General features: G+C 34.9%; 1 protein-coding gene and 1 long non-coding RNA gene across 2 annotated transcripts in view; one reads left to right on the forward strand and one right to left on the reverse strand.

Moving 5' to 3' along the window:
• LOC125647623 (uncharacterized) overlaps window positions 1-25,966 on the forward strand; it is a 243,738-nt gene that overhangs the window by 55,171 nt on the left and 162,601 nt on the right. The window contains exons 8-10 of the mRNA XM_056143955.1: window positions 5,112-5,246; window positions 12,959-13,047; window positions 22,303-22,440. Of these exons, the coding sequence (XP_055999930.1) occupies window positions 5,112-5,246; window positions 12,959-13,047; window positions 22,303-22,440 (362 nt within the window). The remainder of the gene's footprint in view (window positions 1-5,111; window positions 5,247-12,958; window positions 13,048-22,302; window positions 22,441-25,966) is intronic.
• On the reverse strand, window positions 14,371-15,738 carry LOC125647814 (uncharacterized). Its single transcript, XR_007360107.2, has 3 exons — window positions 15,695-15,738; window positions 14,727-14,812; window positions 14,371-14,622 (listed from the first exon to the last, which is right to left on the reverse strand). It is a non-coding gene; the product is annotated as an uncharacterized LOC125647814 (long non-coding RNA).

Here is a 25,966-nt window from a genome sequence, read left to right on the forward strand (position 1 = left end):
AATACTTGAAGATCACCTATTCCTGTGAATTCTGTGGGGATCCATGTTGGAATTGCTAGGTTCTTAATACCCCGTGCTTGTTGTAAGAGGCGACTTAATGGGGCGGTGCTTTGGATGAGACCGGAAAAACTGAAGTCCAGTGTCACAGCAGCTTTGGCACGATAAAGATCCCTCCCTACTCAAAGGCTGTAAGCGCCGAGCATAGACCTAAATTTTGCAACTCTTCACCGGCAATGGTGAGGTCTCCATATGAGAGAAAAATTCTCAAGCGGGATGTTGAACAATATTCAGTCAATCAATCCTGTATGCAGTCTATAGTTTTCGTTAATTACATGGTATGAAAAAAACCAGGGCTGCCAATAAGCATTCCCATATGCAACTGAAAGGCCTCAGTGGGCTCATAAAAATCTAATTCCGATTGCCAATTGGGTAGATGTAAAATTCTTTGTAGTTTTTAGCTCACCTGAGCTGAACTCAAGTGAGCTTTTCTGATCACCTGTTGTCTGCCCGTCTTTCTGTCTGTCCTGCAAAAAAGTTTTCTGGACTTTTTTTTATGTGCTTCCAGATATTTATTTGATACATTGCTTTGCCATAGGAAGGTACAGATCAAGCTCGAATTTTGTCTTGGTCCGTTGATTTTTCACTAAGTTATGGCCCTTGGACTTAAAAAAAATAGCACAAATTATTAGTTTTCTGGACGTTTCTTTTTTTTACTAAGGTATGTCCCTTGGACTTAGAAAAATAGCATGAATTAATATTTTTCCGGACTTTTTAGGGCCCCGCATGAAATGCGGGAAGCCCTATAGTAATCACATTGTCCGTCCGTCTGTCCGTCAACACTTTCTTTGTGACACGATAACTCAAACAGTTTTTATCGTACAGTTTTCAAATTTTGTACAGAAATAATGTACAATAAGAGGAAAAAGCCTATAGATTTTGGGGTCATTTCACTTTGTCTGTCTGTCTGTACGGCATGATCTTTGTTGTTATGAACACTTTCCTTGTGACGCAATAACTCAAACAGTTTTCATTGTACAGTTTTCAAATTTTGTACAGAAATACTTTACAAGAAGAGGAAGATACCTATAGATTTTGAAGTCATGTTACTTTGTCTGTTTGAATGTCATGATCTTTCTTATGACCATATTTATTTACCATTGTCTAAGGGAGATAATTCAATTTGAATTATGATATGCATTGTATTGATATATAGAAAATTTACAAGAAATAACTCTACAACATTGTGTATGTGTATATATTTGTTTTTTTTTTAATGTGATATAAAAAATGCTTGATGTTACATGTATATTGAATTAAAACACGTCATTCCCAGTCAACAACTTTCGATCGGGATCGGAATACGAAATAAAATTTCTTATATCCGGTTGCAAAGTGAAACTGCTTCATGCTTCAAGTTATTGAATTATATAGTAATTGCACGATAGACATTAAAGAACTGTTCCTTTTAATAAAGAAAGTCGCAAAATAGATACAAAATGAGTGTACCTAATTCATTACTGTTACCGAGCTGTCGTCGGCGAAAATCTCGAAATGGCGTGTTTCACTGCGCGTGTTGACGGTAAGGTCCACATTTTCTACGTGAGTATTTTTGTGTTGGCTGCGTTATGCAGTGGCGACATATAGGGATCACTATCCGTCGTCTGGCGGCATCATCGTCACAAAAAATTTCTGTCACAGTTTTCTCAAGAACCACATGGGGCAACTCCCTGATATTTGGCACAGAGCATCACTGTGGCCAACTGTATTGTATAAGACATTTTCGAATCTGTCGCTTATCAACTTCCTGTTTGCCGGGACCTAGAATTTTTTACAGCAAAAAAATTTCTGTCACACTTTTCTCAAGAACCACATGGGGCAACTCCCTGATATTTGGCACAGAGCATCTCTGTGGCCAACTGTATTGTGTAAGACATTTTCGAATCTGTCGCTTATCAACTTCCTGTTTGCCGGGACTTAGAATTTTTTACAGCAAAAAAATTTCTGTCACAGTTTTCTCAAGAACCACATGGGGCAACTCCCTGATATTTGGCACAGAGCATCAGTGTGGCCAACTGTATTGTGTAAGACATTTTCGAATCTGTCGCTTATCAACTTCCTGTTTGCCGGGACTTAGAATTTTTTACAGCAAAAAAATTTCTGTCACACTTTTCTCAAGAACCACATGGGGCAACTCCCTGATATTTGGCACAGAGCATCAGTGTGGCCAACTGTATTGTGTAAGACATTTTCGAATCTGTCGCTTATCAACTTCCTGTTTAGTGAAAAAAAACCATTTCAATAATTTACTTTTTCAACATTATACGTGATAAATTACATATAGAATGAACTAGCAGGCGACACATGTCAATCCGGGGAAGACTTAATACTGCGTGATATTTGCTTATGAATTTTTTGCGCATACATGGTATGTCTCGGCTAGGAATAATGGAAACTTTCTCACCTATGTATGTAAAGACATATTAATCTCTATTTTTAAAAATGTAGAACACTTTTATCAAATGACAATGTGTTTGAAAACGCTTAGAGCCCCGATGTCAGAATTTCCTTTTCCAAGACATCAATATGTCAAATTCATAATCCTTTCCGAATAGTATGTACCATATTTTGTACCAGTTATCCATTTTGAATCCCCTATTACAATGGGATTTTGTTGCACTCTGTTGTGTTTGAGTGGATTTCATGAGTGTGTGTCAAACAGAAGTAATTTAAATTGCATAAGTCTCTCATAAATATGCTTCATGATTCCTTTTTCACAAATTGTCATTCCAATGTATCTTTATATATTATTAATTCTAACATATATACCAGCCCCAAACATTGCTATATCAAATACAGATGTCACTTTCCTCTAATAACCCTCGGCGGGGCCCTTGCTGACCGTGTCAGTTTTCTAGTTTTGTTATGCTTGCAAATATTCATTTGATGTTTGGTACATCACTTTGCCTTAACAGATCAATTTTGAATTTTGTCTCGATCCATTGAATTTTATGCACCCCTTCAAAGAAGCTTTGCACCTGTCGGTTGGTCGGTCGGTCAGTAGACCACATGTCGTCCGCTCAATATCTTGAGAACCATTCACTTGATTGTAATGATATTCATGTGGGTTGGTTATGAGTAGAAAAGGACCCTTAATGTTTTTCAAGTCCAAAGGTCATGGGTCAATCTACTCTGGACATAGGAATATACTGTCAGCTCAATATCTTGAGAACCCTTTGCTTGACACACATCTAACTTAGTACATTGGTACATCCTAAGTAGTAGATAATCCCTATTGATTTTGAGGTCACAAGGTCAAGGGTCAAACTGGACATAGGAATATACTGACCACTCAATGTCTAGAGAACTCTACGCTTGAAAGACATAAAACTTGGTACACTGGTACATCTTCAGAAGAAGATGACCCCTATCGATTCTGAGGTCATATGGTCAAAGGTCGAGGGTCATACTGGATGTGAATATACTGTCCGCTCAGTATGAGAAGAAGAGGACCCTATTGTTTTTCAGGTCAAAAGGTCAAGGGTCAATCTACTCTAGTCATAGGAAGACATTGTCTGCTCCATATCTTGAGAACCCTTTGCTTGACAAACATCAAATTAGGTACACTGGTACATCTTCAGGAGAAGATGACCTCTATTGATTATGAGGTCACATGGTCAAGGGTCAAACTGGACATAGGAATATACTGTCCACTCAATATCTTGAGAACCCTTTGCTTGACAGACATCAAACTCAGTACACTGGTACATCTTCCGGAGAAGATGATCCCTATTGATTTTTAGGTCACATGGTCAAAGGTCAATGGTTTAACTGGACATAGTAATATATTGTCTCCTATATTTTAAGAATTATTTGCTTTAGTGACACCAAACTTGGTACACTGGTACAGCATAATGAGTAGATGACCCTTTTTGATTTTTAGGTCACATGGTCATTCCACGCCTGACATATGAAGAGATTGTCTGCTCAATATTTTGAATTTGTGATACTACTATCAATTAAATGATGCATGTGTTTAACCGTTTTCAATTTTGCACCATGGCAGGGTTGCAAATAATTTTAAAAACCCAGGGGCCATGTGGGCTCCTAACTTAACAAGTTTTACTAGCCCACATTGATATTTTGGGGCCCACATTTGTTGAAATTATTGTCATACTCAACGAAGTACTCCTTGCGGTCTGCTTTTCTTTTTTCTACTGGGTTAGGTACCCCCTGTATAAATTTCCATATCGTGAATCTAATCGCGTGTCTTCTTATGACGTTGATCCAATGAACAGTCTGTCTCTAGAAAACGTTTTATCGGTAGCAAATAGTGAAAACGAAAGAGCATTTAAAAGTAGAGTCAAACCCCGGTCGGGTTCCGGAAAAGTCCGACAAAATTTTTACTCGCCATGTGGGCGATAAGATCCTTAAGATTTTATCGCCCACAGATAAAATTACTCGCATTTGCGAGTGGGCGAGTGGTTATTTGCAACCCTGCATGGGGGGCATATGTGTTTTACAAACATCTCTTCTGCACTAAGTTATGGCCCTTGGACTTAGCAAAATAGCATGAATTATCAGTTTTCCAGACTTTTTTTGGTTGTGCTTGCAGATATTCATTTGATATTTGATACATTGCTTTGTCGTAACAAGTTACGGATCAAGTTTGAATTTTGTCTCAGTCCATTGATTTTTCACAAAGTTATGGCCCTTGGACTTAGAAAAATAGCATGAATTATCATTTTTCCGGACTTTTTGGTTATGCTTGCAGATATGCATTTGATATTCAGTACATCATGATGATTGCTTTGCCATAACAAGTTACCTAAATAGTAGTTGATTTCCAACTATTCCTATCACTACATCCTGATGATTACTTTGCCATAACAAGTTACAGATCGATTTTGAAATTTTCCTGGTCTAGTCTTTGTGCCTGAATAGTAGTTATTTCCAAGCATTCATATCCTGGTTTCCCAATCTTCTATTTTACCCTAACATTGGTCTCATAATAAACTTCGAATATTGTTGCGGTCCAATAATTTTTGCCTCCAGTAGGGGACTATGTATTGCTATGCAATACTCTCAGAATACTTGTTCATGATTACTTTCAGATGATATCTATTTGGGACATTTTGTTGACTACTACTCATCTGGATCAACTTCTGATACTGGGCCAAACACGGATTCCTTTGCTTGGCATGCACTAGAGGATATCCAAGCCAACATGTATCCACATCTTCTCCCAGGTAATTTAACAAATTTTATAGAATCTGAATAACTTGAGATAGGAAATCATTTATTGATTCTTTCCTGAAGTTTGACTTAAAGCAATGGGGGATTTATGGAATAACCCCCCTGAAATGTTCTACTTTCCCACTTGAACGGTGAACAAACTGTGATTGAACGGAGAGCAAACGGTGAGTGCAACTTGGTGAACTGTTGGTAAATGCTGAATGGTGAATGAACTGGAGCACAAAGTGAATAGTGTATGCAAGATGAACGATTGATTTGGAATATCTCGTATGTTTTCCTTACATTTACTTATTGCATAATCAGGTAAAAAAAGAGAGATTTGTGTTTAAGCAATGAATACAAATGCCGACATAAGTGCACCCAGAAATAGTTTCTCAAATCAGTACGAATTGATTTAATTATAAAAGATATGATGATATACAATAAGTATATATGCCACCAAAGCTAAAAATATGCAAAATTGGATAAAAACATGATTTTCAAAAAAACCATTTCCACACATATGGACAAAAGACTGGCGGATTTGAACTCGAAATCTGCGATTAACCAGCCCAATGCTTTAATCACTGAGCTACGATGATAGACAAACAAGTCGATCGATACAAATAATTTCAGGGCTATTCCAGCAAAAAACGAAAAGGGGGAGGGACGGCAGCAGATATTTTTTTGGATGGGTGGGGGTGATTTGGGAAAATATATTTGTATGGGTGGTTGTCTTACAGGTTAAAAAAAAAAACATGCGTGCCTGTGAATTATGATGAAAATGAAAATGTATCACGTTACGCTTCTTTTATTACAAAAGAAGAAGAAAAGCGGAGCCATCCTATATTAAGTACGGAAAAAAGATTGATAAATGGGCAGATAACTCAATGTTACCGTAAAACTTTTCCCTCCAAGGCGTTACCCAACCTATTGTACCTGTCCTAAACGACCACCTGTCTAACGCAACCAACGATCATGAGTTTTACAACTTTTTCGTGTAATTTCACCTTTATGAAACGACTGTACATTTTTTCGATTACAACGCGATTCCTACTTTCGATTTCAGTCGAGCATGACTATTCTGGGAATTATCGCCCATAACACTTTCGTTTTAAAATGCACAGATAAATAGTTCGGCGGTGATCTTGTTTAATCGGCACTCTGGATCAATTATTATACCCAAGCTATCAATTGGTTAACGTGTAATTAACATGCAGCGTCGTGTGAGGTTAATTACCAAAACCCAAGTTGTTGTTTATTTAACAAAATCAAGGATCAGGGAATCACGACCGTAGATTCCGAAGGTGTGATATTTCGACAGACTTTGATAAGTGAGGGGTAATTCAGATATGAAATCTCCCACCTGGTATACCATTACGTTTAACAGAGTGGAAAATTTGCCTGGTTGCGATAAATCAGGTAAATATTATGCTTGGGACTGAAATTTTAAATGGAATATTCGCGAGTTTCCTGTACGAGAGATTGTAGTGGGAAAAGTCAAAGAAAAAAAGTCACAATCTATATGCATACACTTTGTAATTTAGGAAAATTTCCATGTCTTGCATTTAAGTTGCGAGAAAACCTAACTCGTTGAAAAGTTCTTCTCCGTTGGTTGCTTGCTTGAATTTGTATACCGCTATACAATGTCATTTTATGTATACATATTGTAACTTATGTAATATATTAAGACACATGTCTTTTAAAAGCAACAAAGAGAGTAACAATATATATGAATTTAAATTTAAAGTGGTATAATATATTCATATTTTATTTAGTTTTATATCATTAAAAAAACCAACTTCTTGTTATTTCAACAATTAACAAGCACCCAGATCATGACATGAGTAAAAAGGACATGCACATTTAGTCCAGAAATGATATGACAATATCCCACATCATTAGTCTAGTGAAACTGTTTGTTTATAATAAGCAAACAGAGCTAGGTTTCTACAACTCGCATGTTTCCAGAGTATACAAAATTGCATTTTTTCTTTCATTTTATATGCTGAGATCATCCTTTTTTCTCCCTACCAAAATTGCATTGGAAACCAAAATATGTAAAAATTTTTGGAATGATTGCTACCTTCATCTCCCATAATGAAACAACAAAGAAAGACATTTTATTGTTTATATTTTTATGCATTTTTTAAAATATAAACTAGAATTAAGTTCCAAAATATCATATAGTTGATCCATTTGTTACGTTAAATGAAAAGTATTGAATTGTATGGGTGGTGGTGGCAGGGGAGAATCTAATTGTATGGGTGGTGGTAGCAGAGGAAAATTTAATTGTATGGGTGGCTGTCTTAAAAATAAGGTGCCGAATCCCTCCCCCCTATATTTTTTGGCTGGAATAGCTCTCACAAAATATTTAAATCATCATCTTGTGATGTGGTGACGTACATAGTATAAGCTTTAGTGTTGTGATCTACCTTGAAGACCCAAAAATAATACCATATGGTTTCTTCACGGATCACTGGATGTGGGCAGAGCTCATCTATGGTCATTGTTATTTACCTGGCCAGGATCAGGGGTACTGTGTATACTTTTGATGTACACAGGAAGGGTCTCTGGGCTGTCTGCAGTGTTTAGATCTGTGGTCATAGTGTTTGTATAATGGTTGTATGCCTAGATGACACAGAGTCTACACCACCCCCTCTTTCTCTCTTTTACTCTCAGTCATTGGCTCAATGAATGATTTCTTTTATAGATATAGAACTATCATAAATTGATAATATAAATTATTTCAATAAATTACAAGTTTTAGAAATTAATGGGGAAATTATTGTTTGATTTCTGATTGTTTAATTCATAATGCATGTATATAGAGGGGGGAAATTACAATTATATTAAAATTGCGTTGTTCAGGTTTTTTTTTTTTAAAAAACCCCAATTGAATTAGGAGAAAATAGTAGTTGTGGAGAGGTCAATGCTATCAAAACTCTAGAATACAGGGCTTCCTCAAGATCTAAAGAATGTCTGTAGGTACTGGCTGTTAGGCCACATAAAATTAATATTTAGATTCTCATCCTGATTTGCAAAAAAAATGGGGCGGGTGGGTGGATTTTATTTTTTATTCTTTAAATGCAAATCACACCGCACCAGTTCTTTACAACTACCACATCTTTCCGAATTCTGATTATTACAAACATGACTGGAATCAAACGTCACTTCACAACCACAGCGCGCCAATATGTCAGGCAGCCATTGAAATGATCGGACTTTTTTGTATACCGAACCCAATTTTTTTTTTTTTGCACACTTTTTTTTTAAAACAAAATAAAAGACAGTGGGGCGGGACGTTTTGAGAGGGGCGGGCGGGGATGAGAATCTAAAAATTAATTCTATGTGGCCTTATTGTTATCAAAACACCTCTCTGGGGTAGCTCTAGCTGCAGATGTCACTCTAACTGAGATCTATTGTTAAATGTTTGATTGACAGGCGGTTAACAAATTGGGGTTGTTAACTTAAAGTTGGGTCTTTGAGGTAACTCCATACTCACAGTTTTATCTGATACAAGTTTAAAAAGTGCATTTGTTTCAATTCATAAGAGTTAAAACTAACAAATTATCAAATAAAATACATAGGTCATCACACTTTTTTAGATGCGAGATGTACATAAACAGAATCATATATCACCGTCAGAAAATTGCAATTTTCCTTAAACAGCGTTATCAAAATTTCATACAAACTGGTTAAGACGATATAATAGCATTCTTAAGAATTTCATGAAATTGTATCTTCACAAAAATATACAAAATGTCTGTAAAAAATAAAGGAAATCTGTTACATGATAGACTTGATAGAGATATCAATAAAAACAGAGTTATTGTCCATGGATTCAATAATTTAAAACGTATCATTTGATTATTCATCTATAACTTAGACTTTTGAAAATAGTTTATTTTTAACAAGATTTTTTACAATACCTATCGGAAAAGACTACAACAAAATGTGTGTTCCTATCATGCATAAATCTAAATAAATCATTGATTTTGTAAAATCTGATGACATCACAGGAAGGTGGAATTACTTTAACATTAAAACTATACAACTTACAAGTGAACACTTCCGATAACAAAGTCAAAACTGAAGACCAACACCTTGAGGTTAAAGTTGTTGAAGGTTCTCACAAGTGGATACCACGTGGTATTCAGCAGGGTCTGTATCCAAAGTATAGACTTAAAGAATTAAAACAGATCACCAACACATAGCAAGATTGCAGGATACACTTTATTGGTTGACCAGTTTCGACCAGGGGGCGGTCGTCATCAGAACAAAATTATAAGAATTGTCTTTACTGAGGTAAATATTGTGGATCGCGTTACTATATTGATAACAAAAATGTGGAACGTAAGTATATATACAAATACGATAAGATACGTACTTTATAAATTTTTGTGAGGCGACACCAATAAAATTTCTTGTTCTTTTGACAAATGCCCCCCAAAAATTGGAGCGAGCAAGCGATTTACTATTTATGATATTATAATTTATTTTCAACATAATTTTCAGGCGGTATGGTAAAAGAACAATGCGAACGATTATATTTTTATATTTTTGCTTTCTTAAACTTTTGTTGAATTAAACTCCGATCCAGCTGAAAATTTTCAAATCTCCAGTTGTGGCATGACAGTTCTGTCACAGGTCTGTGATGACCTGGCTAATCTTTTTCCATGTCTAATATATGGAGATGGGAACTGCCTTCCTAGATGTGGTAGCCTTTTTGCATATGGAATGGAAGATAAACAACGCGGTCCAATAATTTTTGCCTCTGATAGGGGACTATTTATTGCTCTGCAATACTCTCAGAATGCTTATTATTTTGAGAATGACTATTGAATAATTAGGGGTTTATTATGTTTTTGTCAGAATTTTTACAACTTAATACCGAGTCCCAGCATTTTGGGACAACGTAACGAGGTCTATTTTATATAGGTTTGTTAAGAAATGGTTTTGTGCTGTGAAATCCAACATAATATGTGGACCAACGTAATAAAGGGGGAGCGTTATAACGGGGTTCCACTGTAAATGATGGCATGGTGGATGAAACTATGGCAGTATGTAAGATTTACCAGACACATTTAAAATATGCCACAGCTAGGATCAACATCGTCAATGACAAAACATTGAAAGCATGGAGTGAAAACAAGTAGAAGTGACAATGCTTTCTAGTAATAGGGAAGTTAAGTCTAAACCAGATTCCATGTCCGCGAGTAATTGTTGTAAGAAAATGCAATAAACGTTTTTGATTTTGACTTGTATGTATGATTTTTAAAAAGGGTCTATTGAACCAAACCAAAATACCCGGACTTGAATTTAGAAAATCCTAGACTGACTTGATAATTTTTGGAACCGTGATAGCCCTAACTCCTTTGAAACCGCTCAACAGATTTTGTTCAAATTTTGTAGGATTGTTGAATTTGTACATTGCTACACTAAAGCAGAGCTGCCAACCCTCACGATTTTTGCGTAAGGCTTACGATTTTAGGGCCGAAAATACTAGGGGTGAAACGATGCATTGCGATGCAGCCGAATCACAATGTAGTGGTCTCGATTCGATGTTTGATTTATTCTGGGTCTGTTTCGGTTCGATACGGTTCTAAAATCATAGCACACATTGCTCTTGATAACAAAGTTTCTGATTAGCCAATGGAATTGAAAATTGCTGAATCAACATACGAGTAAAATTTGCTGTATCAAAATGGACGCAGTCGAGCTGAAAAATGCACCACCAATGTATAAATCCTGGGTATGGCGACATTTCGGCTTAGGACAAGTGATAAGTGTGTTGCTTTATGTTAAACGTTTTTACATTATGTAGAATTTATTTGCAGAGTGCAATAAATACAACGAAGCATAAAAAAGTCTTAGCATTATAAAGAATTTGGTACGTGCTATTGTATCGAATCGAAAATCATCGAATCGAGACTAAAGTATCGAGAATCGAATCGAGAAGGTACTGTATCGTTTCACCCCTAGAAAATACGCCTTACGATTTCGCTATGCATCTTCTGATTTTTGCTTATTTGACATTTCGAAAGTTTTAGAGCTGACCGTCATTGGTTTTTACTTTTATAAGAAACAAACCATAGTCGTTACTACGTTTGTTTGCATAGTCTATATGTATAAATGTCTCTGTTACAATGGAAATAACAACAATACTCCCCCAAAGAAGAAAACCTAATGGAGCCAGAAATTCAAAGAACATTATGCAAGTACACTAAACATGGGTACCTGTAAAGTGCGAAACGAAATATACAGAAACGAAACAGATTGTATAACCGAACTCTTTTAATCATAATGATTGAAAATGGTAGCTTAGGCCCCTGTAAAAGTTACCACGTATAAATAAAATTCGCCACCCCTTTGCTGTAGGCTTTCGGCTTGACTGATATAAAGTTTTAAAAAGTTGGAGGGGTGGGGGGGGGGGGGGGGTGTGAGTAAGCAGCAAGTTTTAATCCGAAGTTGATTAAATACCATGTGCAATTAGTTTCGGATCCACACATTTCAGAACGGAGGGTTACAGTCTCGCAGGTCATAGATCTGGGGAAACACACTAAACGAGGGGTGGGGTCGCTGGCGTTGGATCCACCTTTGGGCCTAAATACATGTTTCAGTATTTTTTGCTCTAAAGACAAATCTATGTATACATGTGGATATTGTGTATTTATATATAGTATATTGCTCATAAGGCTTTTCATATACAAAATCTCGATCATTTTTATGCTTTGAAATAAACAATATGGCAGCTGCTACTAAACGTAAGGCATGCATGATTGATGGTGTGGTAGTGTGAGTGATATGGCATTCCTACTAGCTCTGGCTAGTGCTTACTAACCCCCTTCCAATTTTAAAACTTTGTATCAGTCAAGCCGAAAGCCTACATCAAAGGGGAGGCGAATTTAATTATATGTGGTCATTTTCACAGGGGCCTAAGATACCATTTTTAATTATTATGATTAAAAGAATTCGGTTATACAATCTGTTTCGTTTCGGTAGGTTTCGTTTTGTTTCGGTAGGTTTCGGTGGATTTTGTTTTGGTAGAATTCATTTCGTTCTGGTGGGTTTCGTTTTGGTAGATTTCGTTTCGCACTTTACAGGTACCCCACTAAACATCTATTCATTTCAAAGTCAGAAAGGGGGAGTTTGTATGATAAATGTACAATCTGTTTGACAAACTTCAACATTTCTCATGGCGGAGAAAATGACATTAAAAAACTTGCCAGAATAAATGACACAGTAACTGTAAAATTATATATTATACTAATGTAACAAGATTTTGTACACAAGGTTTAGAAAGTAAAATCAATAAAAGATGTATTTGACCCGCAGTTGTAAAATGTAACAATTAGTATGTCTAAATTCATTAAATTTGGATTTGAAATATGCCTAAAATTGCTCAGGTTACATCTTTATTCATAAAAGATCTCCAGCGGCAGGGGGCCTAGGTGGCCCCCTGATCCCTGCCTTACTATTTTCTATTTCATAATGTTGGAAGCTCTGTTAAAGGAACACTTTGTGGGCGCATCTCCTTAGACACCACTGCATGAATTTTGTTAAAATTTTGCAGGATTGTTAGTCACAATATTTAGTTGATCATTATTGCACTGCGATTTTGATTTACAGAAGTTATGGGACTTTTGCGGAAGCAGGGCACATGGCTACGTGTAGCAATCTTGTAGAGATTAATTCTATTATGGAAGAATTATTTGTGTTTCAGGAAGAACCCTTCACATTACATCATACAACACCAAAAATGATGAGGTTGTGACAACGAAAGAGTTGGACAATATGATTAAAGAGGGAGAGGTAATTTTATTGCTTGTACATGTACTCAAAATACAATGGAACTTTAATAAGAATTAATTAGGGCTGAAACGATTCATGGAAATATTGATACTGTTCAATATAAATGCTCAATTCAATATTCGATTCATTGCCTCGATTATCGGTTCGATACGTTTATTACAAACGGGTTCAGTAAAATACATCAGTCTCGGCCAGTACATATCATTTCTACCTGCATGAGGGACAAAATAGCGTCAAATAATATTCAAACCGTTGTTTGCCTTGAGGTTGACGAAAATAATAAACTATATCAGTTTAAACTACAGCGAACAGGCATCTAACCGTTTGGCAGTTTTGCTTTTAAAATTATAATTTTGAATCTTGATAATTAATTTTTTCTTCAATGTTATTATTGGTTTCTTCTGTAAATTGCATTGTATTGAAAGTATTGAATCGTGGCATAAGTATTGCAATATGTATCATATCGTGAAGGGGGCGTATCGTTTCAGCCCTAGAATTAATTACTATAAGCATATAGAAGACAAAATGCATGTAATTTTGTATACTTTGAAAACATGAAATGTGTCCTTTAATAGGACCAACTGAACATCCAACATCCCAATTTTATGCAGAGATAAAAACTACCCTGATTTCGGCGGAGTTTCTCCTCATTTTACTTTTAAAATCTGCTCTCCGATTTAAACTTAAATTTCTTAGATTATTTTTTTTCAAACTGTAGGTCGCTGTAGCTCAGTGTTTAGAGCATTTGTGTTGTAACCGGGAGGTCATGCCATGGCTGTATCCAACTTAAGACGTTAAAATAAATACTGATTGCTCCTTCACCAAAAGCTCAGCATTTAGAAGTGAGAATCAGTTTTCTTTCGGAAATGAACTTAAGCAAGGAGGTCTCGTGTCGTGGCAGGCGTTGGCACGATAAAGAACTCTTACTGCTATGGCCCTGAGCGCTAAGATAGGTCGAAATTTGTGGTACTTCATCTACAGCTGGTGACATCTCAATGTGAGGGGAAAATTCTTGACGAGATGTAAAAACAATCAATTAATCAATCAATCAAACTGTCGAAAGATAAAATAATTTATCTTGTTTTGGAAACTCCAGTCCGTGGAATGAAATATTTCTATGATTTAGATTAGTTCCATTATGAAACTTTTCTCAAAATTTGATAATCAATGATGTATGTTTCAACTAAATTTTGAATTACAAGGAAAATTCAAACACATTGATTGAAGTTATAAAATTGATATTCTATCATGTGCACATTTTTTATTAATATATATCTAAGAAAGAATAATTAACATTGAAATTTCCTTTACATCTATGCAATATTATTGTCTTTCAAAGGCATGTACATGTAATACACGAGTACATGTACTTGTTTTCCCTTAAATTCACAATTTAGTTTAAAGTATGCTGTACAACATCCACTGCTCTGAGCTCATATAAGTGAATTAATGTTTTTCATCCAAGTCCAAAATTTTGCAGTAGTTCTTTAATCTTCAGAACTTGATCAAACATTTTTAAATTTGTGGAGTTGTGGGGGTCCAGGGGATATGTCATCATCACTGTAAATGGAGTACCTTTTCAAAATATAGAGAAATATATTTAAATATAGCAAAAAAGATGAATATCTGATATACTCAGAATTGTCTTTACAAATGTTTATCAAAAGAAAATATAGTACCTCTCTTGCTGTTATACTTGTTGACTCGAAATCCACTTCAACCTGCACTGGTCCTATCTAACCTCCCTTGGTCCTCAGGCTGATGCCTAGAAAAAAGATCATCATAATTGATATGTGCACAGTTAGGTCTATATTATACCATTGAGTAATTAGACTGCGTCAGACAATGTGAATTTTAAAATTGTGTCTCAACACATATTCAGTGAAAATTTAAATACTGATGTTTCAAAATTATAAATTGCAATATGACTGATGACATGTATATATGTTTTCATAAACTGCCATAGACTTATATCTGTTTTATTTACAAAATGTGGGTCAAAAGAAGGGCATACGTGTAGTATACATATCTTACTTATATATACAGTGCATACATTTGCCTATTAGAGGGCATAATGCAGACTTGTGATTAATTTACATTATTTTAAAAAGGTTTTGCCAACCTACATGTTTGTGTGAAACGCGAAACCTCAGGTTTAATATATTTCTTAGGTCACTGAAATTTCAAAGTAATAGTATATGTATACTATAGTCTAGGGAATTATAATTCAACACATGCTCCACCCCCACCCCCCACCCCCCTCCACTTTCTATCCTGTTCCCTCATAGACCCCTAGATAGTAGGTCTATACAGATATTTGTTTTTCATTACTTTTATACATGTAGTTCAAGGTATGTTGTTTTCATAACGGTTATTTTCATAACGATATTTTCTTAATAAAAGAGTTAAAGCCCATGTTTACAAATGTGGTATACATTTACATGACATCCGTTCGTTTACAATCACATGCACAGGTGGGAGTTATATTTTCAGCACACATGGAATACATATATACATACAAAATGATACATCTACTGTATGTCGTATGTTTAAACTTACAAATGTTATTATAAATCGCATTGTGAAATAGCAGAGGAAATTTGAGTTGAACTTTTGAATACAAATTTATGGCATTTTTTTCACTCACCAAACGAAACTATGATTTCGTTGTCCAAGTTGAATGCATCCACCAACTTCCTCTTCTTGCAAGAAACCTTGTTTAGCCTCTCAATGAGTGTATAAACAGTATTTAATCTCGCAGCATGCTGCACTCGGATATTACGATGTATCAACCAACAACTTTGTTTACGTAGCGCATCTATGTACATGGATTGGTGGTTGGTTTAACATTTCGATTAGCAAAAAGTTTCATACAGATGAAACATTTGATCTACCATTATTACAGATATTGACGTATACTTATGTGGTATATCACTGTATGTGCATATTTTCTCTAGGCGAGTCAGTCACAGCAACAAAACACTTTCGGAACCCCTTTTTGTTTTTCGACTATTCTATGACGGAGTAAGGAATTCTGGAAAATGAATTCACGTGAAAATACACAATTTTTACTGATCACGTGGTTGCTATCCGTCTCTACCTTAAGGCACAAAATGGTGGAAACAACACTAAAAGAGAAACGAAAGATTGTACATGATCAGAAATTTATTGAGGAATAATCCAAGATTTAAACAGTATATTTACAAAATCAAAATGGAATGAAGATTATGGTATTTGCACAGTCTGCAGTTACAGACCCTGAAGCGTACTACTACACCTCCAAAACGTTTCGTTTCGTGCAAACCGTTCACCGTTCTGTGCAGACCGTTGACCGTTCCGTGCAAAGCGTGCAAATCGTTTCGTGCAAGAATCATTCCGTGCAAGAGACGTTTCGTGCAGTAGCCACGCCTACAGAAGCGTGCAGACCGTTCAAGCCACGCCCCGACAATCGTGTAAGTCATTCCGCTATGGCATCCAAGAAAGGTGGATGTAGAATGTCGCTAAGAATTTGATCAGTTATTTTGAATTTAAACAAAGCTGGACTATCCACTGTAAAAATTCGAAACATTCTGGAAAAAAATTATGTTCTACGGTGTGTGTTATTTGCAAATACACACAGCTGCCAAATAATCATGATAAGAGTGGAATTTTAAGAAAAGAAAAAAAATGTCAATATCTATCTCACCCCCCCGATACTTATATTGTTTTTCAACATTTTGAGCTAATTCCAACGATACCAAACACTATATATTATTTTTTTGAGAAAACCTGGTTTTGAAATTTTTTCTTTTAGTCTTCTTCGTTCATTAAACTATTCTTAACTTCTATATTTAAATAATGCGTACTTGCAGGCACTTCCTGTTATGAATGTGAATTAGTATGTTCAGTAAATGAAAAGCATACATGAACATGTAATAGGGATATTTAATAATTACCAATGTGCTCTCTCTGTATCTCTCTAAGTCGATGATTAACAAATTGGAATTAATTTATTACATAATTAATAGAAGCAGAAATACAAACCATCGAATGATTTGTTTTTAAAATCCCGAGTTCATTACATTTGACCGAGACTTCTATTTTCTTAAAAAATTGTTCATCGAGAGTGTCTGGATAATGTAATGATTTTTGTATAATAAGTATATATACCATGCAAATTCCTAGGTTCTTTGTCACAGTATAACTAAATTTCGGTTAGCTAGTCTGGGTTTTGACTTCTTATGAAAAGTGTGAAGTATATTGGGTCGACGCGATATCAGATCTAGTCTAAGATCACGGGTATCTTGCGCCGACCCAATATATTTCAAATGTAGGACAGAAAGTCGCAGGACAAAAAGTCACAGACAAAAAGTCACAGACAAAATGACCATGGACAAAAAGTCACAATAAGAAATTATTTGAATTTAGGACAGAAAGTCACAGGACAAAAAGCCACAGGACAAAATGTCACAATTTATAAGAAAATAAAAAGTATTGATTTTTTTTATATATTTTTAAAAACATATCTGTTCTTTTTGTAAAATTTAAGAAAATATATATGCAAAATTTATATTTTCTATGAGATTTTAATAATAATTATAAAATTGTTATTCCTTTTATCATATTTATTGTAAAATATATTATTTTAATTTTTAAAAAGAGATATTTTGTATTGAGATAAAATGAAAATAAGCTTTATGATCATTTGGTTTAGTATACTACATATTAATGATTGTCAAAACAAAATCTGATGGCATAATTATTGCTGGCTCAATCCTTTCACTCCAGATTATTGTCAAAACAAGAAGTAAGTGAACTGTCATATAATAATTGCTATATATACAAGTCAATGATTTTTCCTTTCTTAATGTCTAATAAGGAACATCTAACAATGAACCTAAAGTGCTAAATGTGGCAAAACAAACACCAATAAGAATGATGAAATGTATCCCCTTCTACCTCCCATCCACTGTAAGAAATGTCTGGTTTCTGAATTTTCAACAGCTTTAGTGAGCCTATTTGTGACTTTTTGTCCAGTGACGTTTTGTCCTGTGACTTTTTATCCTATCTAATCAAAAGTCATCATTGTGACTTTTTGTCCTACAGATTTTGTGACTTTTTGTCCTGTGACTTTCTGTCCATAGATACCTATATTTCACACTTTCCACAAGAAGCCAAGCACTTCTGTTGATTTCAAATACACGGATTAACTGACCCCCAATTGTTCTATTGAGGCGAAAAACCCTTCGAATTTGCATAGAATGTGCAAGTTATACACAGGTCATTGTTACAGTCATACATCATAGTACCGCTAACCCGACAAACATTTTTTTTGATTTTTTAAAATAAGTTATTGAATGACGGAAGTATGACCAAACTTTATACAGCCCCGTGCTAACATTACTTATATTTTTCAATGTATCAGAAGGGGTATGTTGCCGGTTAAGTTGAGTAAAATTCTTGACAAGCAATAAGGTAACAAAAAATGGTCCGATTACGAAAACCTGTATGTGTGTGGTGGGGGGGTGGGTAGTCTGAAACTGTCTCAATTTCCCCTTCCGACTTCAATTTCTTGAATCGCGCAGTGGGTAGGTCGCTACAAGACTAAATCCCTAGCTTTCATATTACACCCTCTCCGATTCTACGTGCCTGTAATCAATATTTAAGGATGTAGAACCTCGGTGTCAAATTCAACTAGTTCATGAAAAAAGGCTAATACCAATATAAACAGAAATGACTTGACGATTATTTGCTTTTATTCATATACTCTATCGATTATTAAAATCTTTCATTGCTATATGAAATCATTTTAAAATTTAGATGCATTAGATAATGAAAGCGAGAGAGAGAGAGAGAGCGCGCACATTGGTAATCATTGATTATAATATTCATGAATGTATGCAGATACTGAAAGATTAATATGTTCAGTATAAATCTTGAGAGTACAATTTCTTTCTGATTAATTATCCATCCCCTTTCATTGTGAATTTTTAAAAAAATTTCCCATATTGTTTTCTTTACACCTTAAATTTTTCCGCTGGCACGGGTTAGAACTAATGAATGAGCCTACCCCCCCAACGAAGATGTTATGTGCTTAGCTGTCTATCTCCCTCTCAGTCAAAAATAAAATAAATACAAGCTATATATACTACAACATCATTGAATTTACTGGATAATTTTTCAATTTAACCTTCATAATACATGTTTATGCAAGCTGACTATCTAGGCATTTTTTTCCCATCTTCGCTAGCCAAGATTATTCGTCCACAAAGGCACAGTTGACCCAAACCCATTGCTAGCGGAGATGAGATGGATTTTACCCCCGTATTATGTTGTAATTGACCAAAACCTAGAACGTTTGTTTTACAACTTTCATTCAGAAGACGCACAAGTTTGTGAGTCACTGAATAAACAAGAAAACGTCTGCATTTTTATTTCAATCGTTGTCAACTGTATACTTTGTGATATTTCAAGACTACATGTACTCAATTCAATTTATTGGATTTCATCACCATTATGCAATGGTATACGAAATATAAAGACAAAAACCTGTTATATATATAATACATGCGTGTAATAAAGTATTTATCAAGTTAGAAAAATCGTGTTATTATGAATGTGAAGTATGGGCATTCTAGGTAGGGGATCGCATTTTATTTTATTATTTTCTTAATGAAAGCACGGAGTTTTCTAAAGGTTTGTTTAAAAGTAAAGATATTTTTAATTTTTATTTGTTTAGGTGATAAAATTTTTATTCTTTGCTCACGTATATACATGATTAATATCTGTTTTGTCAATCAATAATCGAACATCAATATCATCAATAAAATGTTGATACAAAGCACATTTACTGGAGTTTGATAAATCCCATGTTTTGTTTGTTTGTATGTTTCTTTTTTTTTCACGCATTCTTCCGTCAGTTATTGTAAACGAATTAAAAAATCCACTTTCACTTCCTCCCAAAAATGACCAAAACCTAATAAATGTAAAATTTTAGTGCTTAATTTTACTAGTCATTATTATCAACTGTTTAGTCTTAATTAAAGCGTGCAGGCCACACCTACCGTTTCATGTAAACCATTCACAATCATTTACAAAGCGTGCAGGCCACGCCTACCGTTTCGTGCAAATCGTGCAGACCGTTCAGGAAATGGGAAGCGTTTCGTGCAAATCGTTCCATGCAAACCGTTCAGCGTTTCATGCAAACCGTTCACTGCAAGAATCGTTCCGTTCCGTGCAAAGCGTTCAGCTTTCCGTGCAAGAATCGTTTCGTTCCGTGCAAGTGGTGTAGTAGTACGTTTCAGTGTCTGTAAGATGTGAATGTGTCACATGGGGTAAAACATGACCTTCTTAAACATGTGTCAGGGAAAGAAACATACCGTTTTGGCGAAATTGTAAATTTCTAACAACAAAATACGCCAGTTTTGAGATGAGAGCTCTTCTGTGCAGGAGATGCATTTAGTGGAACTCAAATTGAATGCTTCCTGTAGGTGACCTACTTTAAGACTAAGTTAGGTGAGTATTTCCGGACTTGTTTCATTACAGATACAAATCTTGCCCTGAATCATAAGTTTCCTTTTGGAGGAATCAATACAAGTTCAGTTTGCATTTCAGCTGGATTGGTCTGTGCGTTGGTGATATACTTTAGGACTTTGCCAGACTTTTTTTCATTACAGATAGAGATATTGCCCTGAAATTTAGTCACAAGTTTCCTTTTGGAGGAATACAAGTTCAGTTTGCATTTTAGGTGGATTGATCCACCATGACTAACTTTAGGACTAAAAATAGGTCAAACAGTTTTCCACATTTTTTTGGATTGTGGATACAGGTACTGTTCTGAAATTTTGTCACATTACCTCCCTCTTAAAGAAATACATAATCAGTTTACATGTTGGATAGATTTTGCACCATGACTTACTTTAAGGCTTTTCTATTCAGAATGTGTGTTATATCATATTCAGAGTGGATTATCTACTCTCTGTATGATGGGCGTATGTTGTATTATTATATGATTGAATAATTCCTAGGTCTCTAATTGGCTGAGATCCAACAATGTAGAAATCATACTACGTTATGTTTACCTGTACGTGACCTTCCAGGTGAACATAAGGAATTATTTTTTCCACATAGGACCAAAAATAGGTCGTTGAAACTTACAATTAAAGCAAAGAACAATCTTGAAGGGTTTTTTAATCATTTAATCATATAATAAAACAGTTATTGCTGTTTTTGAGGTCAATAAAGTTAGGTGAATATTGTACTCCTCAGGTGTCTAAATCATCGTATTGACCTCAAAAACAGCAATAATTGTATATATTGTTTCAGGGTTCCAACTTCGACTGAATACCTTAGGGGCCAAGTGGGCCCCTGAATAAGAAATCCTGTTAGCCCTCATGAAATTTTAGTAGCCCACACATATCATGAAATTGAATAACATGGTGTTTTTTTTTTTATAAGAAAAAAGAAACATCAGGTCATTGCAATTTATTTAAAAAATTAAAATATCAATATTTAAATTCTGTTTCCTTCTCAATAATTCTCTCAAATACCTCTCTCATTTCCACTCACATTTCGTCAACCTAGCAACTTTATGATCTTCGTGGCGTCTGACTTTAACACGTTTCTTCAGACTTTTTATGTTATTTCAAAATTTCTCAGCTTTACGATGCTGTCAAATTTATAACTTGGGCAAGCTGTCACAACGATTGGACCTTTCGTGTCATGTTTTGTACACACAGCACGTCATCCCCTTTTTGCCGTCATCGAGCCATATTCTCCCCTTCTTTCCACTTTGGTTAAAAGCAGACGCTTTCTTTTCGTTTGAAGGAATTCTTGCGTTGTTCAACTTCTGGTTTAAATACATTTTGGAAGGTTTGATACCCCAGGAATGTCTCGCCAAGTGGCAAAACCTCAACCGGAAATTGAACTTCAATTATAATAGGACTCGGATCGGTCGGAAAGAAAAATGTTGATCGGACAATTACGGTCGCCAAATGGGCGACGAGAACGAAAATTTTGGGTGCCCACAGCAAAGTTTAGTCGCCAATGCGAGTGGGTGAGCAGTAATTTGGAACCCTGATTGTTTGCTGTACTCGTTATATTTTATTCATTAATTATATATATTAGATGAAAAATAAAAAAAAAGTTAATGAATTTCAGATACAATTTAGAATTGTTCTTGTTTTCAATCTCAAAACTCCAGGAACATAATACACATACTTTAAAATATGTATTTCAGTAAAATATGGCAATTATTTCATGATTTGATATTTATAGGATTTCCCACACAAGAGAGTGAGGGGTATTATTGGTCTAGGAAGTAACTCACTGACAGAACATTTAGCTCCAGTTTTAGCTGCCAATAGAATACCCCAAATTGCCACCAGGGAAGACCAGTTTGAATTTAATGATAAGGTAATTTTTCTCTATATAGAATTTTTGTGTTTTTATGAATATTTAACTTCAAATTCTTTAAGTAGAAAAAACCAATACTACTGAATTTGTCATCATGAGAAGTGCCAAAGAAGGATGCATGTGTTTAGAGGTTACATCTTATGATTGTTAACACCCAATTAGATTGGAAAGGGATTATTGTAAGTCCTAACAATATAAAGTGTCAATGAATTATTTTTGTGCACTCGTCTTTAGATTGGATGTACAATTGTATTATATGGCACAGCAATGTCTGTCCGTCCATCCATTTGGGGTTTTCTGTTTCTAATTTCATTTCTCTTGTCGCATATCGAGCTGAAACTTGCTATGTAGCTTCTTAATGGATCATTCTAGATCAAATTGCAATTTTGATACATTTTGATCTCATGCAGGAGTTGTGCCCCTTTATTTGAAAATGTTATATGGAGGATTCATAATTTGTCCGTTGAACTCCTCCCACAATTTTTAAGTGAGGACCATCTTGTTTTACAATGGATATTGAAGATGTGCATGTGGCAAGAGAATAATACAGGTTGTTAAACTTGGTCCCAGAGCTCCAGATAAGTTTTTACCACAAAGAGTATTTACTCCCTGATTTTCAAATCAATGAGTATTTTGCTTTTCAGAAAAATTCAAAAGTGTATTTTGTTAATTTACTGATTATATTTGCTCTTTTGCACAGAAGATGTCACCAGATAAACGATTCTTCCGTTAAACTTTAACTTAAAGTTTATTCTAAAAGGCTGCTCCAGCTATTTACGGGGAAAATCCTTTGCAGTTCTTTGTATTAAAACTATTCATTGTCATTGGGAATTTGATATTGATCATTGATGGATTAAATTTGAATATGTCAGACACTCAGTCACATGATTATGATCCAATTCTATATATCATTCGTCCACGATTGATAATACAAGGTTTTTTTCTGTGTTTTCGACTGCACACTAACTCTTTAAGAAAGAAAGTATAACAAGTAGGCCTATATAATAGTGTTTTGAGTTAACTCTTCCAATTTTTCAATATTGTGATTGCCATAAAAAGTATTTCATAGCGCTAAATATCATGTATGATCAAGCCCTGGGCTAACCTCAATTCATATGAATAGATAATTCATATTTATATCATACTACATGTATCACAAATACGCGGACTAATACGCATTACTTTGGGAGTGTAAAGCATATTTACATTCGTTAATGCGTAATTGTACGCATGATTTTCAACTTAAATGCGTATTTGGTAAAATTTAATGAGTATTTACGCTGATACGCACCTTATCTGGAGCTCTGGGTCCATTTTGAGGAAATATTACAAAGAGAGTACATGATTTGTTCAGTGAACTCCTCCCACAATTTTCAAATGAGAACTTTCTTTTTATGCAGTGTTTGTATGGGTATTGAAGGTGTGCATGTGACAAAGATTTTGATTTTCTTCAATTTTTGAGAAAATTACAAGTTATTGAACTAGGTCAGTTTTGAGGAATTAATGGCAAAGTAACAATTCAACTTTATGACAAACGGGATGATTTCAACTTCTCCATTGTCAGCTAACCCATATTTATGTAGCAATATTCTATTATCACCTGCATATGGTGTTTACAGTGTGCGAAACTAACTTTAAAGTCCTATAGACTTTCAGTCCATAGTTATTTCATTTCCTATAGACCACAACAAATTCCTATAAACCGAAATTTAACATGCAATATTCATTGTTATTAAAAAATAAATAATAGACACAAATTTCATTTGGTAATTCGTTCATAGTTTAATTATATTCTTTTTCAATTTCATGCACAAGATTTCCAATTAGAATTTCGTATTCTTTTTTATTTTGTTCCAGCTTAGTTTCACTGTCTGATTCTTCATCTAAGTCACTTCTACTACGCTTCGTTTTCTCATGATTTTCTGCGACTTTAGCCTTGCTGGAACTTGTTGTACTGACTGCTTTCCGTTTGATTGCAGAGCGTGCACCTTCCACAAATTTTAACCATTCAAAAAAGGACATTTACACGAAAATGGTGTATATTGAAGTAAATATCAAATTCACACACACACACACCCACCCCACCCCCCACCCCCCCACCCCCTGTTGAAAATGGAATAATCTGATTCGAATGATTTGTAATTACATTGTGGAACATTTTATTTACAGCTAAGGGGTGAACAGAAACATCAGCATAATATATGTAAACTGATATATGTTTAAGAAGTGGCGGGAACCATTTTTTAAAACTCAGAATTCCTATACAAGTCGGTCTATAGCTATTTCGATTGTTATAGACCGACTCGATTTTCTATAGACATTGTCTATCGGTCCATGGTTAAATTCGCACACTGTGTTTACATCTCTCAACTGATTTGATACGCAAGAGCTTGTTCTGCGTATGGTTAATTTTTAAATCGAAGCAGGCTACTGACAAACAAGTTGATGGTGCAGGAGTACCAGCAGTCTCGTTTAAAATCAGCATTTCGCAAATTTTATGGTCTAGCTAGTTTGCCAATACAACCTATCATTGGGTCAATTGCTGTCTGACGTGTTTCGTGGCAATTGTTAGGCCATTCTCGTCACAAAAATTTTGACTACGGATAACTGCATTTACCTGATCAAGTACTCATAGCGGGTGTGACCAGTCGACAGGGAATGCTTACTCCTCCTAGGCACCTGATCCCACTTTTGGTATATCCAAGGGTCCGTGTTTGCCCAACTATCTATTTTATATTGTTTATAGGAGTTGTGAGATTGATTACTGTTTGTTATCTTCGCCTTTCATTGTATGAAGAGTACATGACTTGTCTGTTTTTCCTTCCACAGTTTTCAAGTGAGGACTTTCTTTTTATACAGAGTATTTTTATGGGTATGGAAGATGTGTGTGTGGCAGAGATTCTAATTTTCTTCAATTTTTAAGAAAATTACAGGTTGAATTTAGTCAGTTTTTTGGAAATATTGCATGGAGAGTACTTTTATTTTTTCGTCCAAAGTTTTCGGTTGAGGACTTTCTTACCTTATAGAGTATTTGTATTGGTATGGAAGATGTACATTGGGCAAGTATTTTGATTTTCTTTTCATTTTTGAGAAAATAACAGGTTGATATTCTGTTAAATAAAGGACACAGCTTATCCTAATAATTTCTCCCAAAGTTTAGAAGCTATGGTATTTGTAAATAACTTGATGATGTGGATAGTGCATGAATTTTGATTCTCAACAATTCTAATTTTGTTGTTGTTGACAATTTGAATATTGAGAGGTAAAAATTGTTGAACTTTGTAAAATTTTGGGAAATATTTTACACACAGAAGTTTTTGGTTTGTCTATTTACCTCCTGTCACAGTTTGAAAGGGACTGATTCATGATTTCCCCCCAAATTTTGTTTTTCACTCTAAATGATCAAAATCTAGTTTAATATGGTTAGAAGGTTTCACCAAAAAGGAAAAAAAAAAGGTTATTCATCATGACCTGTAAAGTGCAAAACGAAATTTACCCAGTGATTTTTCTACATTTTTTACAAGGG

The sequence above is a fragment of the Ostrea edulis genome, chromosome 1 (genome assembly GCF_947568905.1).
Source record: "Ostrea edulis chromosome 1, xbOstEdul1.1, whole genome shotgun sequence".
In the NCBI taxonomy this organism is placed as follows: Eukaryota; Metazoa; Mollusca; class Bivalvia; order Ostreida; family Ostreidae; genus Ostrea; species Ostrea edulis.